Raw genomic sequence first — 24,104 nt, forward strand, 5'->3', positions numbered from 1 at the left:
TTATAAATTCTACTTAGTGTTCACTTAATTAAAATCTAATTGAACTAAAATGAATGTTAATTTATAACAATTAAAAAAGGGGCTTAAATTTGGTTCAACTGACAAAAAAATGTTTGTAAAGCGCTGCTCTAGTTACTGACACTGAGCAACAAGTCTGATTTTTAGAGTAGAATAGAGAGTACTTTATTGATTTTACTTTATTGATTTTACTTTATTGGTTTTACTTTATTGGTACTTTGGTGTCACAACAGCCACAACGCAAGAGCAACAAGGAAGACCAAGACTCAGCAGTTCACAAGACTTTAACAGTGCACAGTAAACTGAAGAAGGAATAAAATATACATATAAATAGCTCTCCAAGTTATTTTCAGACTGAGGTTCCTGTACAGATTGACTGTATGAACTGTTAAAACTGTACATTAGACATGTGTGATGAGCGGTTGTGGTAGTGTGTGTATTAAAATGTACAGTAGGCATCAGTAAAGCTTCTGAGGATGGACGCACATGGACAACGTAAAGATCCATGAGATCAGTGAGGATGGTTCCACTTAAAAACCATGAAGATAGCTTTGGACTTCAATTCATACAAATAGTTTTGCATTGAAGTCTCCATCAGTGAACAATTAATAACTTCAACAAAACAGACTTCATGTGAACACTATAAAGAATTTCCTGGTTACACAATCGCACTATTTGTGCATGTAGTACACAGTTACAGAGGGAATGATTTATAATCGCACTATCCAGAGTCACCCAGATGAGGATGGGTTCCCTTTTGAGTCTGGTTCCTCACAAGGTTCCTCACAAGGTTTCTTCCTCATATCATCTCTTCACCTCTGGCTTCTCATTAGAGATAAATTTATAAATTTAACATTTATATCCTGAATGTATTTATTTCTGTAAAGCTGCTTTGTGACGATGTCAGTTGTTAAAAGCGCAATACAAATAAAACTGAATTGAACTGAATTAAAGTGGCAGTGATGTGTGTGTGTATGTGTATGTATGTTTGTGTGTGTTTGTGTGTGTGTGTGTGTGCAGTGAGCCTGTGTAAAATGATGCAGTGGTAACATTTCAGGTTATTTCTCAGTGAAATGGCAGCGGCTGCACTGAGGCCCACAGATGAGCGGGGTCGTACTCGTTGTCCTGTGTGCTGTGTCACTTCCTGCAGTAACGTGTCAAACCCGCGTTAATGATTGACTCTCAGTAACCTCTGATCGTCTCTCAGACTCGGCCTCGTCCTCAATCACTGCTCCTGCTTCTGCTTTTACTGCTTTTTACTTTTCTTTCTTTCTTTTTTTGGAAATGAAGGGACGCAGACGGAGCTGCTGATGTGAAACTGATGTGAAGCTTCCAGCACCATGGCCGCTGTACACGTCTTTCTTTTACTGCAGTTTATTCTCAGCTTGGTGCTGCAGAGTTCAGCATTAATGTCTGATTATAAGACGTGTGGAGACGACGCATGCGCACGTAAGTTCCTGTTGTTATTATTATTAATGTTAATAATAATATTATTAATTCACTCAGACACTGAGCACTAACTGTGCTAATTAGTTAGAAATGATTGTGATGAGTTGAGATTCTGCTCTATTATTTAATTCCTGATTATTTTTAATATATTTTAATAATAACAGTGTGATGATATGATTCTATCATTCTGACTGTATAGTGTAATAAATAAATCTGAAATATTTATCATTTAATGTTCTGTTTTATGTTTGATATATTATTGTACAGTTATTATAGTCATTAAACATCTAATAGATATTATTATTATTATTATTATCATTATTATTATTATTATTATACAAAATGCAGAGCTTGCTAGAGGTTTAATTCAGTAGTTTGTATTTTCCTGTCCGTGTTAAAGGCCTGATGTGCCGTGTCCAGGCGGTCAGAGATCATCACGCTCAGGACTGCAGGTTTCTCAGCTTTAAAAAAGGCGACATGATCGACGTTTACCACAAACTCGCACGGAAACGGAGCGACCTGTGGGCTGGAAGTGTGAGAAAACTTACTCCTTCATTACTCCTGGTCTTTCTTTCACCAACAGAAAAAGCATTATGTAGGATTTATTTTAGGGTTTAGGGTTAGTTATTACATGGACTGCATTAGCTTAAGTGTGTTAGCATTAGCTTCATGCGAGGATTGTGAGATTATTTACAGTGTTTTGTTTGTTGTTGGTTTGTTATTACTGATAGTGTGAGCTTTTATGGGTTAGGATTAGCACTTAGATTTACATCTGCTTTTTTTTTTTTTTTTTTTTTGCTTAAATGAATTGTAAACATGTTGCATTTGTACATAATTAGCATTTAGAGTTCAGAATGTAGACTTTGTGACTTTTATAATTGTTCAGGATTATTGTTTAGCATTGCTGAAATTGACAATTTGTTTAGGATTAGCATTAAGGTTAGAGATTATGATTAGCATTTAGGATTTAAGTTAGTGTTTACCATCTAAGGTTTTATAATATAAAGTTAGTAATTAGGATTTAGAGATTTTAGAGATTTAGAGTTAGCATTTAGGGTTGTGTGTTTGATTTGTGTTTGATTTGTGTATGATTTGTGTATGATTTGTGTTTGATTTGTGTTTGTTTTTCAGACAGATAAAGAGTTTGGTTATTTTCCCAAAGACGCTGTGAAAATCGATGAAGTTTTTGTTGATGAGAAAAAGGAAATTGAGATGAGTACTCAGGTAAGTTTCGAGAAGACAACACAACAGGAGCAAAAAGATCTCATGCTGTTCTGTTTGCTGTCATGGTGTTATGACTCACAGGCAAATATTTCCTTTTCAGAAAACAGACTTCTTCTGTATGGATGCGTTCGGGACAATAATCGCGAGCAGCGAAGAATTTGACGATTACGAGTTCGGAGATCAAACTGCTGAGTCTGAAGAATTAGGTAACAGTGATTTTGATGATCGAGTCTCCAAAGCATCTGAAACAAATGACAATGTCGAAATGAGGCACGTTGATAACGATAATAAAGACAGAGGGAAACCAGAACAAAGCGGATCTTCCTGGATCGGATCTACTGTTAGCGGATGGTTTGCTAACGATGCTGATGAAGCAGGAAATGGAAATAAAGAGCAGGAGAAGTTTAAGAGCAGAAAACTGGCCTTGGATTTGGACCAACTGGACGAAGACCAACTGGATGAGGTGGAGAGACAAACTAAAATTCTCGACTGGATTGGAGATGGACTGACCAACACTTTTGGATTTGGGAAAAATGATTTACAGGCTAACTCCAAGGATGAAACCGAGAATAATGAGGATTTGCCCAATGATCAGTCCAGTTACTTGCTGGGAAATGGAATAAAAAATGCTTTAGGTTTTGGAAGAGGAGGAGGAGGAGACACACCACCTTCTGAAACCAAGAAACTGAGTCTGGATGAAAATATGCAAAATCTAAGGGAACAACAGGAAGCAATGAGTCTTAAAGCGGAAGACTTGGCTGAGACGATTACTGAAAATAAGAAAATTGGTGACAAGAAGGATGCAGGATGGTACAACAGCGTCTATAACAGAATCACAAACTTTTACGGAGAACCTTCTGATAAAAGCGAAGCTAGTAAAGATGAAGGAAAAGAGAGTTTGAGCGATCAAGGCATGGATGTAGATAAAGTCATGATTTCCAAGGATGAAAAAAATCCAGAACTGAGATCAGAATCATCACAAAGAGACAGAAATCCAGCAAACCAAGACGAGAAACAGGAAGTGAAGATCCAGGATCAGTCGGGTGAAACCAGTCAGCTCGGTGAAGCATGGTATGGAAGCGTCTATAACAGAATTACAGGATTTTATGGAGACACTCCTGATGGAAATGCTGGAGATGCTCTGGATAAGAGTGAAGTTATTGAAAATGGTAGAGGAGATCCTCAAGTAACATCTGAAACCGAAGATGTACGGTCAAGCCGAGACGAGAAACTGGACAACACTGTTCACACTGCTGAGAATAATAATGCAGGGTGGTACGACACTGTCTATAGCAGAATCAGTGACATGTATGGAGATACGTCTGACAAAAATGATATTCCTGATGGCATGAAAGATGTTGAGAGCCAAGCACAGAGTGAAAACACCAAAGACACGTCATCACCATCCATGTTTTCTATGAACGGGCTCTCGGAGGTGATTGACAGCCTGAGATCGCCTTCTAAAGGAGCAGGAAGTGATGATGAAACCACGCTGAGCGAAACGATCACATCAGAGCCGAGTCTGACGCAGTCTCATGTCTCCAGTGATCAAAGTGACGTCACGAAATTAAGCAGTGACGATGAGGATTCAGAACTGACTGAAAAGGAAAACACTGATAACATTACAGACATTGACCAAAGCCAGGATACATCACAGTCCATATTTTCCGTCAATCGCCTATCGATGATGATTAACAGCCTAAAATCACCATTTAAACCCCACGATGCTGGAGATAAAGAAGAAAGTGATGGAGAAAAGACTTCAGATACAGGTAAGGAGGGACAGAATGATAATGATGACGAAAGTGATAATGATGATGAGCTTAGTGTTAGACTGACGGATGGGATTAGTGAAATATCGACTCAAAGAGCTGCTTTGGGTAGCGAACAAGAAGAAGAAGAAGAAGTTGTGCAGGAAGTTAACATAGCTGAGGCCCAAATAAACACTGTAGAAAGTTCATTAGACTGTAATAAGCAGGATATGGGTGGTGATGGTGAAAAGATCTCCACAGATATTAGTACAAATTTTATTGATATACATGCGGATATAGATGAGTTCAATGATCATTCTGACTCAGGTTCAGCTCATCTGTCCATGGGCCAAAGTAAGAACATGACGTCAGTGCTTAATACTGATGAGACTGAGACACTAACAGAGGAACCGGGCTGGACTGAGTTAGCCCAACATGCTTCAGACACATCAAAAAGCCGTGAAGGTGACGCAAGTACAAGTGATGATAATAAAAGCATTCCTGAGAAAGATCAATTTACAGATATTCCTGGTGAAGAAGAGCCACAGTCTGAGAGTGAGACCGGGTCAGATTCAGGTCTTCAGGTCAGGACAGATGTTCTAGAGAACAACTCTGAGACTGTAGATGAAACTGATGAAGCTCAGGATGAAGGTGAAGCAGCAGACATGTTACCTGAGACAGAAGAGGCAGATATGAAGGTGCGGAGTAGTGAGACTGCGCAAACCATCCATACGGCGTCTAATGATGAGAAACATGGTGTAGATGTTACTCAGATGGAGTATGGTAGAGAAAAGGAAAGTGGTGATGCTACTCAAATAAAGTATAGTGGCGAAAACAAAAGTGTGAACATTACTCTAATGGAGTATGATGAAGAAAGAGAAGGTGATGACATTATTGAAATGGACCATCGTGGAAAAAAAGAAGGTGATGACATTAAAGGAATAGAGTCTGCTGGAGAAAAAGAAGGTGGAGTTACTCAAATGGGGTATTCTGGTGGACAAGAAGATGTAGATGTTGCTCAAATGGAGTCTGATGGAGAAAAAGAAGACATAAATGCTACTCAAATGGAAACTGATGGAGAAAAGGAAAGTTTAAAGATTACTCAAATGGAGTCTGGTGGAGAAAAGGAAGGTGGAGCTACTCAAATGGAGTATTCTGGAGAACAAGAAGATGTTGCTCAAATGGAGTCTGATGGAGAAAAAGAAGACATAAATGCTACTCAAATGGAAACTGATGGAGAAAAGGAAAGTTTAAAGATTACTCAAATGGAGTCTGGTGAAGAAAAGGAAGGTGGAGCTACTCAAATGGAGTATTCTGGAGAACAAGAAGATGTAGATGTTGCTCAAATGGAGTCTGATGGAGAAAAAGAAGACATAAATGCTACTCAAATGGAAACTGATGGAGAAAAGGAAAGTTTAAAGATTAATCAAATGGAGTCTGGTGGAGAAAAGGAAGGTGGAGTTACTCAAATGGAGTATTCTGGAGGACAAGAAGATGTAAATGATGCTCAAATGGAGTCTGGTGGAGAAAAAGAAAGTATAGACATAATTCAATGTCAAAAAAATGTAGTAGACGCTGGTGAAGACAGCAAAAGTGGTGAGGTTACTCAAGTGGAGTATGCTGGAGGACAAGAAGGTGTAGACATTACTCACACTGAGACTGATGGAGAAAAAGGAGGTGATATTACTCAAGCAGCATCTGATGGAGAAAAAGAGGGCGTAGACCTTATTCAGAAAGAAGAGCTGAGTTTACGCTCTGCTCATGGTTTAGAAAACACTCACAGCATCTCTGAGAACAAACAGAACCTGGAGATTGATCCTGATGACTCCAGAGAGACTGAGAAACGTGAAAGTGCTGTGGTAAAGCAAGCTGAAATCACACCAAAGAACATACAAGATAAACCTCCATCAAAAGACGGCTCTGAGACTGAGGTTTCCAGTACGTCTGATGGAGATCAAAATGATCATGTCAGCAAACAAAATGGAGATAAAATGGTGGATGTTAAACACCAAATAACACCTACATCAGCTCAGACACACAAACGTATATATCCCAACTTACAATCTCATCTCAGTGAGGAGAACATACAGGATCTTCTGAAGTTCTTCCATGGAGAAATGTTATCATGGCTGGATTTCAACATCGGACACTCTGACTATATTAACAATAAAGAGCTCGCTGAGCTTCAAGACTTCGAACAAACACTGGAACATCTTCTGAAAACCAGAAATCAAGAAATCAAGCCATCGCTACAAACCATACACACTGTCTTAGCGATGCTAAGAAAGAAGTTTATACCCGTGCTAGCAGATGGCAGTGTAGATAAAAGCTCAGGTACTAATGATATATATACATATATATATTTTTAGACTTATTTATTTAATTATTTTTCTCCTTGTGGATCAATATGAGATAAGTTCCCTTTAAGAACCCTTGAGGAACCTGTTCTTCACACTGATCTAAATACAGTTATTGATTTCTTCTCATTGTTATAAGTCTAGTAGTAGTGGGTCATTTTTAATAATCTTGAGGATGTTTCTTCACTTAGTAGAACTGATGAAGAACCTGATATGAGCAAAGAAACATCCTCAAGATCTAATCTTCTGATGACTCGCTGCGACTAGACATTTCAAAATGAGCTGGAAAAATCGTTCATGCGTTCATGTGTTTCTCCCAACAGATCCGAGTCAGACTGAGTGTGTCAATGAAAAGTGTGTGAGTACAACTGAGAACAGACCAATCTCTGAGCAAGACACGGGAAAGGACATCATCATGGACAACAACATGGACAACAGCTTCAGTATAAATGACTCGGACAGCTTAATCAGTAAATCACTCTCTAATGACCAAGAAGTCGTCACTGACAAGAGTCGAATATTAGACGCATTCGAGTCTGACCAGAAAACTGCTCCTCAGACGGACACCAACATTATCACTGAAGAGTTTCTGGAACCTGAAGAATCCCAAAACGGTAAATATTCCATTATTTACACCACAGCGCTGCTGAAATCTGGATTGTGATTGGTCAGGAGGTGTGGATTAATTCTCTATAGCAGTTCTGACAGTAGTTTACGCTTCTTTGCAGTTTCTCGGTAACATGACAAGCTCATCATATGTTTCCCAACCTGTTCTTTTAAGCCATTATCACTGAAAGATTGTTGCATTTGTTATTAATAATAATAATAATAATAATAAGCAGAAGACACAACTTTGTTTAGAGTGCATGTGGTAGCTCAAAGTGCTGTACATACAAGTTGTAAAAGTAAATGATAAAAAAGAAATGCAGTAGAATGCGTAAGGATAAAATAAGAGGTGAAGTAAAAAGATGAAGATAATGTAAGTAGAAAACAAAGCATGAGGAGTTAAAGTACACAAAAATAGAATAAAATGAAATATATTAAGAATAGATTGCAATTAATAAAATGAAACCATTAGATGTGATAGAGGGATAGTCACAGGAATGTTAGTATGGTATTAATGCAGGAAATAAAACTGACAACAAAAGGGCCAAACTAATTTAACTCTTAAATCTTTAACCCTTGACGTATGACTCGGTAAATGAAAACACAGTTTTCTTGATAAAAATCCTAAAATTCGCATCACACAGGATCTAATCCATCTCCATCTTTTTGACGGAGTAATCAGTGGATACTGTCTTAGACCTCTGTGTGTTTAATCCACTCGGAATATCTGAAGCCGTTTTCTTTCTGACAGAAGGACTTCTGCACCCATACACGGCTCTTGTTGCTGAATTCACAAGCGGTGCGTTGGCGTTCGTGGTGAAGGAGAGTGCACAGGTGAACCACGTCATCCATGAGGTAGGAACAGGAACCAGGTCCACGGTCTGCTCCTTTAAGACTGCACTCCAGTCTGGAGTGTTTTTCCTTCTGTGCACTTGACATGTCACCAAAAGCAGTTCAGAGCAGAGCTTAGACTCTGGGAATGTTCATGTCAAGCTTCATGTTAATCTCACAGCACATCAGGTGAACAGGTTTAAAATGGACACTGAAGGAGATCAGAAGGTGAGTATCAGCAAGTAAAGAAAAAAAAAGGTCAATAAAAGTTTTAGTGTATTTTAATGGACTGATTAAAGTCACTGAAAGCACAAGTGTTCCAATGTAACGTAGTCAACTCAACTTTTAATGATTCATTATTCATTTCGAAATAACATAATCAGAATAAAATATTTGTTTTGTAATGAGCTGTATTTATATTCACACTTTGAAACTTTACACTGACATTATGCCTGAAAACAGTGTACCGACGCCTTGCGCATGCGCAGAACGCCTTAGCACGTAGCCATTGTGGCGTTTTATTATTGGTGACGTGTGGAATAAACCATGTGGCACTTCAGAGGGGTGTCGGCTCTCTTTAGTGTTCGAGATAATTAAACGAAAAAAGGACGATTTCGACTCAAAATCAGTTTCAGCTCATAATACTGTAAAAAACGATTAGAATGAATAAAAATGCGTTTTGATTTAGCTGCGATTTATGTTAGACTGAAGTATGACCTGTTTTCCCCCTCGAGCTGATGCAGTGCAGTGCGCTTCCTCTCGGCGCACTGCGCATGCGCATGCCGCTATGGAGCGACAACAGATGGAATAAGTAGAGATAAACAAATAAATAAAAGTAGCGTCGGTTTATATAAAACAGAAATATTATATAATCATGGCAGAGGGATTTAATAATGACTCTGATGTTATGGAGGTGAATGATACTAAAGGAAGCGCGAACATTTATTACACTCTTGCGATGGAGAAGATTAGGGATGTAAGTGCCAAGTCTGCATTCATGTCTTATTTATTCTTCTTATTATTCATTTTTAACATTCTTCTTTTAAAATAATGTACTTTTTAAAGTATCATTCTCATGTATTGATAATAAGAGAACTAAAAGTAGGATTAGAAACACTAGTAACTGCTCATCACTTTTAGCTGTGTATTTATATGGTAATGTTGTTATTTTTTAAAACATGTCACAGTTTTCAGTTCAGAGTTTTTAGGAAAATAAAAAAAATGTGTAGATAAAACAGTCACTGAATCCACAAACGGGATAAATTACAATAATCCACTCATATGGAAGCAGTTTCATTATTTTACATCCTCGCTCCTGTGTGTGAAATCTGTATAGAGTTGTACATTATCTACAGATTTCCTCATCTTCTTCTGAACATCTGGTGCTAAACCTGTGATATTTCATGAAGACGAGACAAACTGACTGAAAGAAACAGGTTCGAGTGACATCATCACCTCAGCAGCAGGTGTATTTGGACAGAAATGACATTTTATCACTCCTGAATTAACTACGTTTTCATTTATTAAAGCACAGTGATGGTTGTTTATCATACTGTATATTATCACAGCTTTTAAACACACTACACATCTGTACTCATCTGTCTAGACAGTATTTTAGATGTTTAAAAAAAAAAAAACAAGAAGATCACATTCTTTATTTTCGGCTTCATCACAAAACCTTTTATTTAATAAATTTAATAGATTTAGGTTTTTCTTTTTTCAACAACATAATTCAGTTCATGTTACAGCATTGCAATATTTTGTCATATGTGCTAATAATTTTTATAAAATCATTTTGTATAATGGTTTACAGCATTATTGTGGAATTGTACTTTGCTCGATTTCTGAAATATTATTCAATCTTCACTCTCATCCTGTAAATGCGGTGATGAGATACGTGCTGGAAGCTTTGCTCTGAATACGGGACCTAAGAAGACCGTTGCTCTTGTGCTGCTTTCCAAATTTCCAAACAGGGACAGATTTTAATCTGAGAACCACAAACACAAGCCAATAAACTGCTGCCTACTGAGGCAATGTCTTCACACACAGAACACGTATAATGAGTATGTTCTGCTTTGGGAATGCTGAACTACACCGTCATTCTCGTAATGCTGCGTTGATTTCAGTTTGATGAGCGAGGCAGAGAGGAAGTGGTTGTTCATGTGATATTGCACCATTAAACTTTCAAGTTTTTTGTTGTTCGTTCCTCCAACATCTTCCTCTTTTCATCGAGAGACTGATTTGATGTGTCGTTGCAGGTCGTGATGTCACTTCCTGACGATATCCGACCCGGTCCTGATCTTTACGGGTTGCCGTGGGAAGCCGTGATCTTCACCGCCACGATAGGCTTATTCACCTTCCTGCTCTTCACCTGCAGATTCATCCAGGCAGTAAGTGACCACTAAAGTTCTCTATACACTTTAGTTCGTGATGAACATTTTCTGAATTGGAAAAGAAGTTCAGAAGTCATGGCACCCTGAGATCTGTCAGTTATCTAATCCATTCTCCTCAGCTGATTCTTGAGATACACACCAAAAATACAGGATTATTATTACAGACTGTGCTCACAGCTAGTTACAATGATTAATTTTAAACATCATCATCCTCAAATGAAGTACAATAGGATATTCAGGGTGAGTGGAATTTATAAATAGTGCTTCAATATGACAAAAATATCACATCACAACACTTGAACACATTTCTACAATACGCTAAAATATGTATTGCAATTTATATTAGAGTTGGGTTTGCTAATGAATTTCCAACAGTTCTGTAGCGTGCCTGAAAAAGGACTCGCAAAGCTTGTAATTCTGAGAAAAAAAACATTTAAATGTTATAAAAAGATATCACAGTACACACAACATCTCAGAAAAGTGTATTGTGGCATAATTTACTACGATATCAATATTATAAAGTCACATTGTCCAGCCCTACTTCAGACTCTAACTGTGTTGTTAGTTTTTTCTCTACAGGTCAGTAATCTGAGACCCAAAGATTAGAAGTGCTTTGAAAATAAACAGAAAACCTTCTGTATTTCTGGATATTTCTACACATGTTTTACCAACAGCATGTTCAGATTCTTCTTCTGATAATGTGGTGTAAAAGTTCTCACCTCAGAGTCAGGGCGTGTTCTGACCGTTGCTGAAATGTCTTGTGTGAACTGAGCCTTAGCAATCTGTAATATAAATACTGTTTATTATTATGTGTAATATAAATACTGCATATATAATCTGTAATATAAATACTGTTTTTTATTATGTGTAATATAAATACTGCATATATAATCTGTAATATAAATACTGTTTTTTATTATGTGTAATATAAATACTGCATATATAATCTGTAATATAAATACTGTTTATTATTATGTGTAATATAAATACTCTCTATATTATCTGTAATAGAATTACTGTATATATTACCTGTAATAGCATTACTCTGTATTATGCACTCCTGTGTAATGTGTCCTGTTTTCTTTTCTCTCTCTCCGCAGATTAAGAGCAGATTATACTGCAGTAAGTCCAGCATTTGAAACTCATATCGTTTTGAAAGTTAGCTCTCGGCTCCGAATCGATTCTGACCGCTTCTCTCGTTCGTTTCCAGGTAAAGAGAGGAGGATGGGGCAGAAAGTGGCAGAGCTTCTGGAGGAGAAGTGTAAGGTTCTGGAGACGCTCAGTGAGTGCGAACACAAGGTGGGTGAGGAACAGATGATGACGGATTTAGTGGCCTAATTTTATCACACATCCAATCCGGGTTTTAAAGGTTTTCTATAATTAAGGAAAACAGACGAGTGTGACAGACGAGTGTTATTGCATCATAAAATCTAAAAGCCAATCAGCATCCAATATGCAAATGTTTCTAATGAGCTGAATATCCCTGTGTTACTTTTGTAAAAGTATATTTTGTTAAACTGAGTTGCAAGTTTATTAGTTATTAGATTGGCATCTGTGTTTTTATTTCAGCTGCATTCATTAGAACTGTTTCACAAGCTTATATTGACATGTGTGTGTGTGTGTGTGTGTGTCTCTCCTGACAGTTTAAGAAGCTGGAGACTGTGCTGCAGAATGGTGGACTTTCAGCTCAGGATTCAGAGAGAGAGGATTTGGAGGTAGACTGAGTGTTACATGATGATTATCCACCATTTCACTCCATTTAACTCGACTCCATTTTACTCCACTCTCTGATACTTCACTTTATTTTACTTCACTCTGCTTCATTCCCTTCCAACCTCTAAGCTTTTTGCTGCATGCAAACTATTTCTGTTCATGATGTTTATTTTACATCTGCCTGACATGTGAGGCACCAACAGGAGGAAAGTTGAACTGCACTGGAAAATTAGTTTAGTTACTTTATCACGCTGAAGCATTAACATTACAGATAGTTGAATATTAAAATGAGGCAGAACACACATCCCTGTTTATTACTTATTAAGGCGAAGACACACTTTCAGAATGCGAAATTTCTTCGGAGACCGCTGTGACTATGGGCGGCAACCAGATACGACATCACACACCAAGGCAGGTTTTTTTTTTTGTCTGCATCTCATGGATTCCAACGTGCTTCTGTTTTGGTGTTGATTTTATATTCTTCGCGAGATGCGAAAGTTCTTCGCATTGAGCTTGCGTTTCCGGTCTCCAGCATTCACATGCGTATGAAAGTTAGTCAGTGGAACTGAAAAGTCTAGTGTCCCGCCGCTTTAGGTGTGTAGACTGACAGATTAAGACGGATTAAGACAGATAGCTGCATTAAGCTGATGTGTGACTCGGGCCTGAAAAACAGACCAGGACCCAGCAGCACCTCGACACTATGTGAAAGTATGTGTGTGTTTAGCATTATTTAAGCCTTCAGTACAGTGTTTACGTTTAGGGAGAGACGATGCAGTAGGTAAAGAAGTAATCCTGTTTACAGACCAACACAAAGCTGCACAAACAGTAGTAAAGAAGCGTCGTATCAGTAAAACCCTACGAGGCACAGTCTTCAGCCTTTAAAGCTGCCCAGGCTGGTTAAAAGCTCTAAATAAAAAGGTTTATTACTATCAGATAGTTGTCGTCCTTCATTTCTTTGATGCAAACCTTTCAGTCAGATGGCTGAAGTCAACAACAACAACAACACTCAATACTCTCAGTAGATGTTTCATACTAAGTCTTATATAACTGTAAGAATTACTAATACTTACAGTATAAATGTTTTTTTTTTTTTCATTGTTGTAAATACAGATTTCAGCCTGATCCGAGTTATTCATCTTTAACACTAATATCTGTTTTATTGTTTGAAGGCCATGTCGAAGAAGCTGGAGGAGGCGAATGCGCAGATGATGAGTGATATGGAGAAAATGCAGGAGGAGCTCAACACGCAGGACCAGCTCAGGAAACAGCAGGAAGAGCAGGTAGTGTATGATAAACGTTTATTCATCACCTCTGAATTTTTACTTTTTGTTGCTTTTATCAGGGATCAAAAAACAAGTCTGTTCTTTGTGTGTATGTTTCAGCTCACAAAACTGGAAGAGATGTTAAAAAAACTAGAGGAGGAGGCCGGGGAGCGCAAATCTCAACTAGAACAGGTACGAGACGATCTATTTATCAAAACTGCACTACATTTACACACATCAAATTCCGTTTAAGGTCTATATTCGTGATGCAGCCGTGTTTCGAATATGATGTTTATATGCGTACAGAAATCAAAATATTAATCGGTGTAAGTTTGCTGATCTACACGTGCGCTTTTCCTTTTCCCGCTGTTATTTACCGGGAGATTCAGCATGCTGCTGTTGGTTATAGAGTACGCTCAGTTATTAGTTTTATTATAACTTTTTCACACTAATTTAATTAGGACTCTAACACTTTTCTCCATCCAAAATTCCCAACAACACCGCCTCGACAACACCGCCTCGACAACACCGCCTCGACACGGAAAGGGTCGGGTACGCATGTGTTCAGCTAGCATCTGTTAGCACCCACAATTCTTTGCGGACTGAGCACACACATGTATCTCCTTTCAGCTGATTTTCTGAATAAGGTCTTTACATGCCTCGCATTTCCTATTAAAACACGCAAATTCCAGGGACGAGAATCGGAATTTGGGAAATCAGAATATTGTCTTAATCTGAATCGGGTAATCAGATTGTGGCGTTTACATGCATGACTCTGTACTAATTAGAATATCGCCAAATTCTGATTAATACTGGAATATCAATGTGCATGTAAACGTAGTCATTTTGTTCATAACCTGAAAAAAAAGTGGGTGTTTCCCAACTCTCAGACGTGATTGGCTAGAAGGTGCACCCTGCTGTAGACATGGGAGCAGGAGTGTGATCTCAGAGACAGAACAGATAAATATAAATATAAATATTATTCCTATCTTGTGTGATTGTGTAAAACACATTTGTGTTTCAGGATAAAATGACTCTGAAAATCCACGAGATGAACACCGAGAGACTGCAGAAGAAACTCCAGGAGGCTAAAGAGGAGAACAGCATGCTCCTGGAGAGCAGAGCACAGGTGTGTGTGTGTGCATGTGTGTGCATGTGTGTGCGTGTGTGTGCGTGTGTTTCTTTGTGTATGCACATGCTCACGTGTGTATCATCTGGTCCTCAGCTGGAGCAGGAGGCAGAGGGATGGAAGGAGAGACTGAGTGAGCTGGAGGAAGAGAAGAGGATGAGTGAGACTTCACACAATGGAATGATGGAGAACTGCGTGAATAAAGACGAGCGCATAAAGGTACATTACTTCATCTCTCTCTCTCTCTCTCTCTCTGTTTTTACATTTAGGCATAAACAAGATGATGTGTGTGTGTTTTTGGTGTGTTCTTTAGATGTATACAGCCCTGACTGAAATTTATTCAAATAATTGTGAAGTGTAAACAAAAACAGATCTGATTATTTAGTTCTTTAGTAACTAACAGGTTTATAGCCACCACTGAAAAGCTATGAAAATCCAGTCACATGACACTGATTGACTTTATGTGTAATTTTGGGATCTTAAAACCTCTCCACTGAAGTGTGAATATTTATCTGCTAAAGTCAAACAGTAAACGGGTCTCTCTCTCTCTCTCTCTCTCGCTCTCTCTCTCTCTCTCTCTCTCTCTCTCTCAGTCTCTAACAGAGTGTCTGCTGAAGATGAGAGATTGGGACTCGGAGGAGGAGAGCGCTGTGAACGACACGAGTGGATCAGAGAACAGAAACTCTTCAGGTCTGAACATTAAATCGTCATTGGATTTCTTTTAGTCTTAATAAAATATACATGATTCTAATAAACTGATTTGAGTCAATAATAAATTTGATTGTTTCATTCTCACAGATTTCAGGCAGAAACAGAAAGTGCAGAAACTGATCACTGCAGCAAAGGTACGGTTTTGTTTGGACGAAAGGTGTTGTGTGTTGTCATGTTATTTCCTCTGTGTGTGTGTGTGTGTGTGTGTGTGTGTATGTGTGTGTGTGTCCACTACACACTTAAATCATAGTACCTATCTAAGTGTGAGTCGGTGGAGTTCTAGTTCTACAGATGACCGTTAAAGTAAAGACTGCATTATTAAATAAACACCTGATGTGGAGTAACGGTGAGTGACGGTGAGTAACATCAGTCAGCGTGCTCATGTTCTCACCTTCTTCACAGATGAGTGCAGACTTGAAGGCCATGGAGGAGGACAAGGAGCGAGTGTTCGCCAAACTCACAGATGAAATCAAAGCCAAAGAAGATCTTCAAGGTTTTTAGTTTTACTCAGTTTACTACAATCTGCTTTACTGCACTCCGCTTTACTTCACAAAACCGCTTTACTGCACTCTGCTTTTACTACAATCTGCTTTACTGCACTCCGCTTTACTGCACTCCGCTTACTGCACTCCACTTTACTGCACTCCGCTTTACTCCACAAAACCACTTTACTGCACTCCGCTTTACTCCACAAAACCGCTTTACTGCACTCCGCTTTACTGCACTCCGCTTTACTGCACTCCGCTTTACTGCACTCCGCTTTACTGCACAAAACCGCTTTACTGCACAAAACCGCTTTACTGCACTCCGCTTTACTGCACAAAACCGCTTTACTGCACAAAACCGCTTTACTCCAGTTCTGTTCTACTTCATTCCATTCCACTCACCTCCACTTTATTCCACACCACATTACTCTGGACCACATTTTTTTCAGTCTTCTCCTCACATTCCTCCATCCCAGTCCAAACCGTTTTATGCCATTTTACTCTGCTCCGTTTTATTCCTCTGTAAGATCTGTACATCTTCTCTCTATTCCGGTTTGGCTTTTGCAGAGGGTATTGAACAGCTGCAGCGTGAGAAAGAGTCTCTGGAGTCGGAGAGCTCCATGTACTCCAGTGAAATCGAGAAACTCCAGCACAAACTGCAGATCATGTCTGAGATGTACCAGGAGAAGGAACTCAAACTGCACAGGTGAACGCTTCGTTTTATCCACGTGCCAAATCAGTTTCAGAAAAAGTCATTAGGTCATTTTTCTTTTGTTTTTCTGTGCAAACCGTTCCAACATCTCTTCCACAGATGCCATATATATCTCGCTTTTAAACTGTTTATTCCATACCTTTTAAATTAATTGCCAAAGCCCAACATACATCCAGTCACAACCCTGTGGATGGCTCTAAGCTTACTGTTTCATGCATTTCATTACTGATCGATTTTGTAATCCCTGCTCTGGCTTCCACAGGATTTCACAGGATTTCCCACAGCAAATCCTCACTGAAGTCCCGAAATTACATTCAGTTGCTCTAACTTGAAAACGGTTGCTAAAGACTACAGAGTGGAAAAAAAAACAACAACAAAAAAGAAAATTATTTGGACTCAAAATTGACAATGTCCAGAACTCTTTAGATCCCAGTAAAAATTACAGAATTCTTGTACATTCTTAAAAAATATTCAGATTTCAGTTCCCAGGAAATATGCTGCAGAATATTAAAGAGCTTGTTACTCCACTCAAAAGACTAAATCAGAGATTGTTCAACCTCCGTGTAACAACCACCCAATTACAGAGCAGAGATCTATAATAAAAATTACTGTCTGAATTAGAATTCAGTATGAATTCAAGTGAACTGAAATGTGGTTTGTTTTTTTTTTTAATCTAGGATGTTAACGGTGGAGGAGAAGGAGCGCTCACAGAAAGAGGAGCAGCTCAACAAAGCTGGGAAGAAGATCAGCCTGGCTACAGATGAACTGAACTCTTATAGGTTAGAAACTCTGTGTGTGTGTGTGTGTGTGTGTGTGTGTGTGTGTGTGTGTGTGTGTGTGTGTGCGCACATGCTTTCATCTGAGCAAGCTCCATAGTGCTGGGAATCACATTCTGTAGTGATTCTTTTCCTGGATTTATTCACCTTCTGAAATGATTCTTTTTGTAAAGATTCACATTACGTATTGATTCTCAGTCTGTGAGTAAAACCACAAGTCACTTCAAACAGAAAAAAAAAGGAAAAAAAAAAAAAAAACAGTTGTTAATCATGTTTAAAGATGACAATTATTTTATTATTTTATTTCACTCAGACAACGATCCAAAGAGCTGGAGGAGGAGCTGGAGAAGACCAATCAAGCCTACAGAAACCAGGTACTGCCTTTAACCACGCCCACTTTATCATCCTTCAGTGCAGTTAGTACACATACACACACACACACACACACACACACACACACACACACACACACATTGGATATGGGACAGTATAAACACACACAGTCCACACTCACTGTACAGAGCAGCAGCATATAGCAGCTCAGAAGTCCTGAGTCCTAAATGAGGACAGAAGATATCACGGTATAATAAAACCCTGTGGTCAGTTGCACCAGCTGGATGTAAAAAAGATTTGGGTGTAAGTCCTACGCTGGACTTGGCTACGTCCAGCCTTGTGATAAATATCTACACCTGTTGCACCACCTAAATCTACGGCTAGGTGCAGCTACATCCAGCGTAGATGATGCACGTCCACGCAGACACATTCTACCTCAGTGATAGTTGCCGAGCCATTCATGTTTCTATGGTTACAAACTGACATTTATTGGCGCCAGTGAACAGATTAAAAATGACTGCTGAGATGAAACGAAAAATAAATCACTCAGATTGTGAAACAAGGAAAATTATCGAACTCTCCAGTAAGTACGCATATTTTAGTGTGCGAACAAAACAACACCGTAACTAATAAGAAAAAACAAGCCGTCTGGCAGAGGATAGTGGCGGCGGTCAGTGGAGCAGAGGGTGGATTAGGAAGCCGGACAGTCAACAAAGTGAAGGAAAGACCTTCTTCAGGCAGCCAGGAGAGACTGTAGCCTGCTCAGAAACCCGGCGGGTTCCGTTTCCTATCCATTAAATGTTGCATCTGCGGTGATAACTCCTCAATTAATTCCAACAATTCAGCCCTGCTGAAACGAAATCTTTCAATCAGTTCTCTATCAGATATATCCAGAGCATTGGTGCAGTCTCTCATTACTCTTTCGCATCTTTAGACGCGCCATTTTTATTTTCACCTTGGAAACTAGTCAAGACTTTTCACTGTACACTTTACCTTTGACTAGGCGTAAGATTTAGTCTCAGACATAGCACTACACCTAGATGGTGCAACAGGTATTAATTCTGCGTAGGACTTCTGTGTAGGTGTGTTTTACGTCCAGCCTAGTCTTACAGCCAGTCGTACGTCCAGCTGGTGCAACTGGCCCCAGGAGGCTGGGATTAATATGCCTCTTTTGTTCTTTTCAGATTGCTGCACATGAGAAAAAGGCTCATGATAACTGGGTGAGTAATTCTGCTCTGTATCATCATGTCACGCCTGTTTCTCAAATATTACACATAATATACATAATATACATTCTACAGTGATGCCCTTTCTTTAGTCATTCACATTCTGTAGTGATTTGGTTTCTGTAGTTATTCTGGCTCTGTATTGATTCACATGCTGTAGTGATTTACATTCTGTAGTGATTCGGTTTCTGTAGTGATTCGGTTTCTCTAGTGATTCAGTTTCTGTAGTGATTCAGTTTCTCTAGTGATTTGGTTTCTGTAGTGATTCAGTTTCTGTAGTGATTCGGTTTCTGTAGTGATTGACATGCTGTATTGATTTACATTCTGTAGTGATTCAGTTTCTGTAGTGATTCAGTTTCTGTAGTGATTCAGTTTCTGTAGTGATTCAGTTTCTGTAGTGATTCGGTTTCTGTAGTGATTGACATGCTGTATTGATTTACATTCTGTAGTGATTCAGTTTCTGTAGTGATTCAGTTTCTGTAGTGATTCAGTTTCTGTAGTGATTCAGTTTCTGTAGTGATTCGGTTTCTGTAGTGATTCACTTTCTGTAGTGATTCACGTGCTGTAATGATTCACATTCTGTAGTGATTCACATGCTGTAATGATTCTCTGTCTGCAGTGATTTATGTAAGTTACTAATAATCTTGCTGTTTAACGCTGATGTTCCGATGTTGTAATGTTCGTGTTGTAGCTGGCTGCCCGAGCTGCAGATCGAGACCTCGCTGACGTGAAGAGAGAGAACTCAGTGCTGCGCCAGAGGTGAGATGAACCACAAAATGTGTCATTTACACTTTTCGTTGTAATATTTAATGAACAGTATGCACTCTGTTAATGCGGTGTTTTATATTCGTTTTGATTCTCGTCTGAGTGCAGATTAACAGACTGGCAGTTTAAACTGGAGCTGATGGAGAAAAATCCACAGACTCGTGCACCGCTGTTTAGAGGTGAAGCATGATAAAAGACTTTTTTTTCATAATCATAACAGGGAATTAATACACTGCATGAAATGATTGTGTGTGTGTGTGTGTGTGTGTTAATCCTCCAGGTGAAAGATCTCCGTTCGGGCCGTCTCCACTCGGTCGCCCCCCCTCTGAAACTCGGCCCTTCCTGTCCCCCCCGACGCTGATGGACGGGCCTCCCAGAGTCTCTCCACAGTTTCCCATGATGCCCGGCGGCAGAGGTGATGCCTCTATAAAAAACACAATGCTGTTATATTGTATAATCATTCAATCATATCACATTATCATATTGTAAAATAATTTAGCTTCAGAAAATTGTTTACGCTAAACACTTATTACACTTTCAGCCAGGTTCAGTTTGTTTATTTATTTAAAATGCTTTACTTCTCTCTCTCTCTCTCTCTCTCTCTCGCTCTCTCTCTCTCTCTCTCTCTCTCAGCTCCTCCTGGTGGTGTGGAAGGTGACAGGAGTGCTTCTTACTCTGAAAGTGGCTCCCCCACATGGGAAAGAGAGAGAGAGAGAGAAAGAGAGAGAGAGCGCAGGAGTCTCGGCCCACCAGGTACAGTGATCAGCCCACTGCTGTCGCATGAAGAATGGCAAAAATTCAAAATGACTAAAAGCAGTGTATATATAAAATTGCGATTAATCATTGTACTTAGCCGAGACTTAAAAGGTTAAAGAGCTAAAACGTCTGTGAACCATCAACCAGACAGAGAGTGCAAACTGTTTTTGTGGACTCCTCTTAGCTGCTGTCATTCAAAATCAGCTGTTTAAATCCGAACAACATAAACAGTTTTCATGGGCGTGCAAACAGCAGGCAGGATCACTGTCTTTACACCTTCATGTGATCTAAACGGACATCACATGATTACGTTTCTGAATTCCTGATCAAGTTTAACCAAATTACTGTTGACCCAGAGATTTTCTCTAGTCATCCCGACGTGCCTGACTGACATTAAATTTGTTTATTAAAATCTAAATCTTTCCATGTCCACGGCAGGTCCAGATCCAGGACTCGTGTACAGAAGACCTCTCTCAGCCCCGTTCCTGCGAGCGCCGCTTCCTCCTGAAGCGTACTACAACGAGAAATCTGGTAAAATCTAAATCCACTCGTAATACTGTACAGAGTAACACACTCCTCCTGCTCTCAGCCAATCAGAACGCTCACTGTTGGACGGCTGTTAGCTCTGTTTGGGAAATATCCGTACACAGATCGACGTTCTTACGGCTTGTTTCTGCTTTTATGTTTTCTCTGCAGATTCACCGTTCGGGGGAGACGGTGCTGGGTTTAGAGAAAACGGGATCCGAGATGTATGTGTGCCTCTTTACGCACACACACACACACACACACACACACAAATGTGTGTGAAAATTTTACCATGTGTTATTATTGTCATTATTATATTTTATTTTTTTTTCATATAGTTTACAGTTTTCATATTTTCATTTTTACCATTTTCTTAGTTTATCATGCAGTCCTTACTTTATTTACAATTTTCTCTATTTTTACATTTACAGTTTTTTTTTTATTTTTTATATTTTCCAATTTTATGACATTTTTGGATAAATGTGCAGTTTGTTTTATCAGGTGGAATTTGTTTTTTTTTTGTTTTTTTTAAGTATCTGATTTTTTTTTATTTACTTTACCAACATTTTTACTTTTAAATATTGCTTTTTAAAACTTTAATTCTATAGATTTAAAAAAAAAAGTGTCCAATTTTACCAGTACTTCAGTTTTTAAATGGTCCTTTTGTTTCATTTTGGTACATTTGTTTCATCTGGTAAAATGCTTCCATGCTATTTTTTAATTATTGTGTGTGTGTGTGTGTGTGTGTGTGTGTGTGTGTGTTACAGAATGGCCGCTCGATGCCCGGTGCTGATATAAGGGCAGGGCCTCTTCCTCCTCCTCCTTTTCCTCCAATGGACCCCCGAGACCCTCATTTCCCTCGTCGAGGTTTTCGTCCCGACTTCTTCCCTCCTCCTCCTCTGGCCAGTGAGTTTAACTTTGCACTCGAACCTCACATAAACATCGATGGCACCTAACTGGGTGCTTCATAACTTGTGTTGTTTTTATCCACAGTGCGAGGACCTCCTCCTCCTCTTCCTCCTGGAGTTTTTCCCAGAATTCCGCTGCCTCCCCACATGGCATTTCCACCAATGAGACCTCTGGCTGATCATGTTTCACCCGAACCTCCATCCAGACCTTCACCTCCAGGCAGTGAGCAGCCGCCTGAGCAACCTCCATCTGCACACGACGTCATCTGATCCCTTCAGCTCCATCCCTCCATTTATCTCCTTCTATCCTGTCTCCATCCTTTCCCTAACAAGTGTGTATCATCTCAATGTCACACAGCGAGGAGAGGAGTGTGTATAGCATGCAATGACTTCTGGGTAATTTCCGCTGATATCAACTCGATCTCTCAATACTAAATATGCTCACTAGACTGCGACATGGGATTCAACCAGAATCTGGAAGTGAACAAAGGTGCATTGTGTCACTTCCTGTTCCTTTTATTCAAGGGCTGACTTTGTTGTCATGTCGTCACATTACTTTATTGAAATTTTTTACTGTAATAAAGAATTGCCACTGGGATGAAGCTATTTAAAAAGATCTCGTTTCTGGTACACGGCCACGCGCTTTCTCCTGTGTGCTGACGGTGTAGATATGGAGTACATGTTTGTCTTTTATGAAACAACATTGGACTCACAGGTCTTCATGTTTGTTGTAGTCATATTTAATAATTTTTACTTATAAATAATTAGCTGAAGATGATGTGTAAATACAGCACTTGTATCAATACAGTATTGTGAATAATGTGTACATACACAGAATGTAGTGAATTTTGAGAAACATGATGTGACAGTGCAGAAACGTCCCTGTAGTTTGCATATTTATAGAGTGGATACTTTATCACAGAAATGCAAACGAGAACATTAATAAAAATTGTCCTTCTATGAACAGTGTGTCTAAATTTGTTCCCTACTTGCCAAATATTCCCTGCAAAATTCACTATATTTTTACCCATAATGCACTCTAAATCCAGCGTGGTCCAAAATGAACACCAGCACACACGCCAGAACAGAAATTATTTACTTGTACTCGTTTATCAGTAAACTGGCTAACTCATTTTCATACCTATTCTTTATTTATAACACTGGGCCTTGTTTTTTATCAATCTTTTTTGTCAAGTTGTGTGTGAATGTGTTTGTGGTGATGTTTGCTGATTAAATGCCAATCAGCTGTAAATTATCACAGGCACAGGTGATTTACATTTAGCCACACCCACAAGCCTCTATAAAAGGAAAGCTCACAGAGACCTAAAATAATATAATGACAACTAAATGCTGAAAGAGCACGTCTCACATGCTCAATCTTCCAGTAATGCAGCTCAGCCATTGCAGTGTGTCAGCTACTAGAGACTTAACACACACTTCCTCCTTTAGGGTTTCATCATTATTTTCATTCGTTAAATAAATTGTTGGGTAGTTGAGAGAAATTATTTAAACCTGACAGTGTAAACCAACATATATCAACACTGAAGTTGATCATGTAGCTCATGAAACTTTTACTGCATTTTATGCCATTATTTTATTACTTCTGAACTTTTTTCCCATGTTTTTTTTTTTTCGCCGCTTGTCATAATTTTTAAATTAATTTAGCAGTTGTGGTCATGACGGACTTTAGACAATATCACCAAAATAAAAGTCCTTCTAGTAATTTCTTTCTGCTCGGCGGCCATCTTGGCGACCCTCGCGAGCAGTTATATGTTTGAATATGGAGAGATGTGTATATCATAAACAGCTCCAAAAAACGACGTTTCTAACACAGAATTGAAATGGCTTTTAAAACCTGACAGAAACGTGCTGCCTTTGCCCGCAATAACGCCCAAAAAACGTATTTTAAAGACTGAGTTGGCTACTGCGCATGCGCGTTTCTCACTCACTAACGGAACAACACAACGCTGTGTTCATCTATAGGCGCGCGCGTCAGTGTAAAAATCTGATAGGTCAGTCGTTGTCTGCTGACATCTTTACCAGCTCTGCGATTGGCTGTTTTTTTGCCAAGGGGCGGGGCTTATGTAATTCAGCAACCCAGTTGGAGATTAGTCAATTTAAAATATCAAGCTTTGAAAGTGTAAATAAGATAAAGTGGTGTTTCTACATGTTTG

At 39.0% G+C, this 24,104-nt stretch overlaps 1 protein-coding gene across 2 annotated transcripts; it reads left to right on the plus strand.

The window, feature by feature from the left end:
* Positions 1 to 1,208: 1,208 nt before the first annotated feature.
* On the plus strand, positions 1,209 to 22,894 carry ctage5 (CTAGE family, member 5). 2 transcript variants are annotated; one of them, XM_026926500.3, is made up of 29 exons: positions 1,209 to 1,467; positions 1,868 to 2,001; positions 2,599 to 2,691; positions 2,792 to 6,776; positions 7,123 to 7,413; positions 8,157 to 8,260; positions 10,495 to 10,626; positions 11,730 to 11,751; positions 11,840 to 11,928; positions 12,273 to 12,344; positions 13,512 to 13,622; positions 13,725 to 13,796; positions 14,629 to 14,733; positions 14,830 to 14,952; positions 15,327 to 15,423; positions 15,532 to 15,578; positions 15,847 to 15,937; positions 16,497 to 16,635; positions 17,319 to 17,420; positions 17,731 to 17,791; positions 18,935 to 18,970; positions 19,668 to 19,735; positions 19,850 to 19,920; positions 20,022 to 20,156; positions 20,375 to 20,494; positions 20,936 to 21,028; positions 21,194 to 21,246; positions 21,790 to 21,928; positions 22,016 to 22,894. In XM_026926500.3, the coding sequence occupies exons 1-29, from the start codon at positions 1,359 to 1,361 to the stop codon at positions 22,198 to 22,200; spliced, it is 6,879 nt and encodes a 2,292-aa protein (XP_026782301.3). In that variant the 5' UTR covers positions 1,209 to 1,358; the 3' UTR covers positions 22,201 to 22,894. The 2 variants fall into 2 exon arrangements, with proteins under 2 accessions (XP_026782301.3, XP_034164016.2); XM_034308125.2 differs by having other exon boundaries at positions 1,211 to 1,467; positions 2,792 to 4,463.
* The last annotated feature ends 1,210 nt before the right edge of the window (positions 22,895 to 24,104 follow it).

This window comes from Pangasianodon hypophthalmus, chromosome 10, assembly GCF_027358585.1.
Source record: "Pangasianodon hypophthalmus isolate fPanHyp1 chromosome 10, fPanHyp1.pri, whole genome shotgun sequence".
Classification (NCBI taxonomy): domain Eukaryota; kingdom Metazoa; phylum Chordata; class Actinopteri; order Siluriformes; family Pangasiidae; genus Pangasianodon; species Pangasianodon hypophthalmus.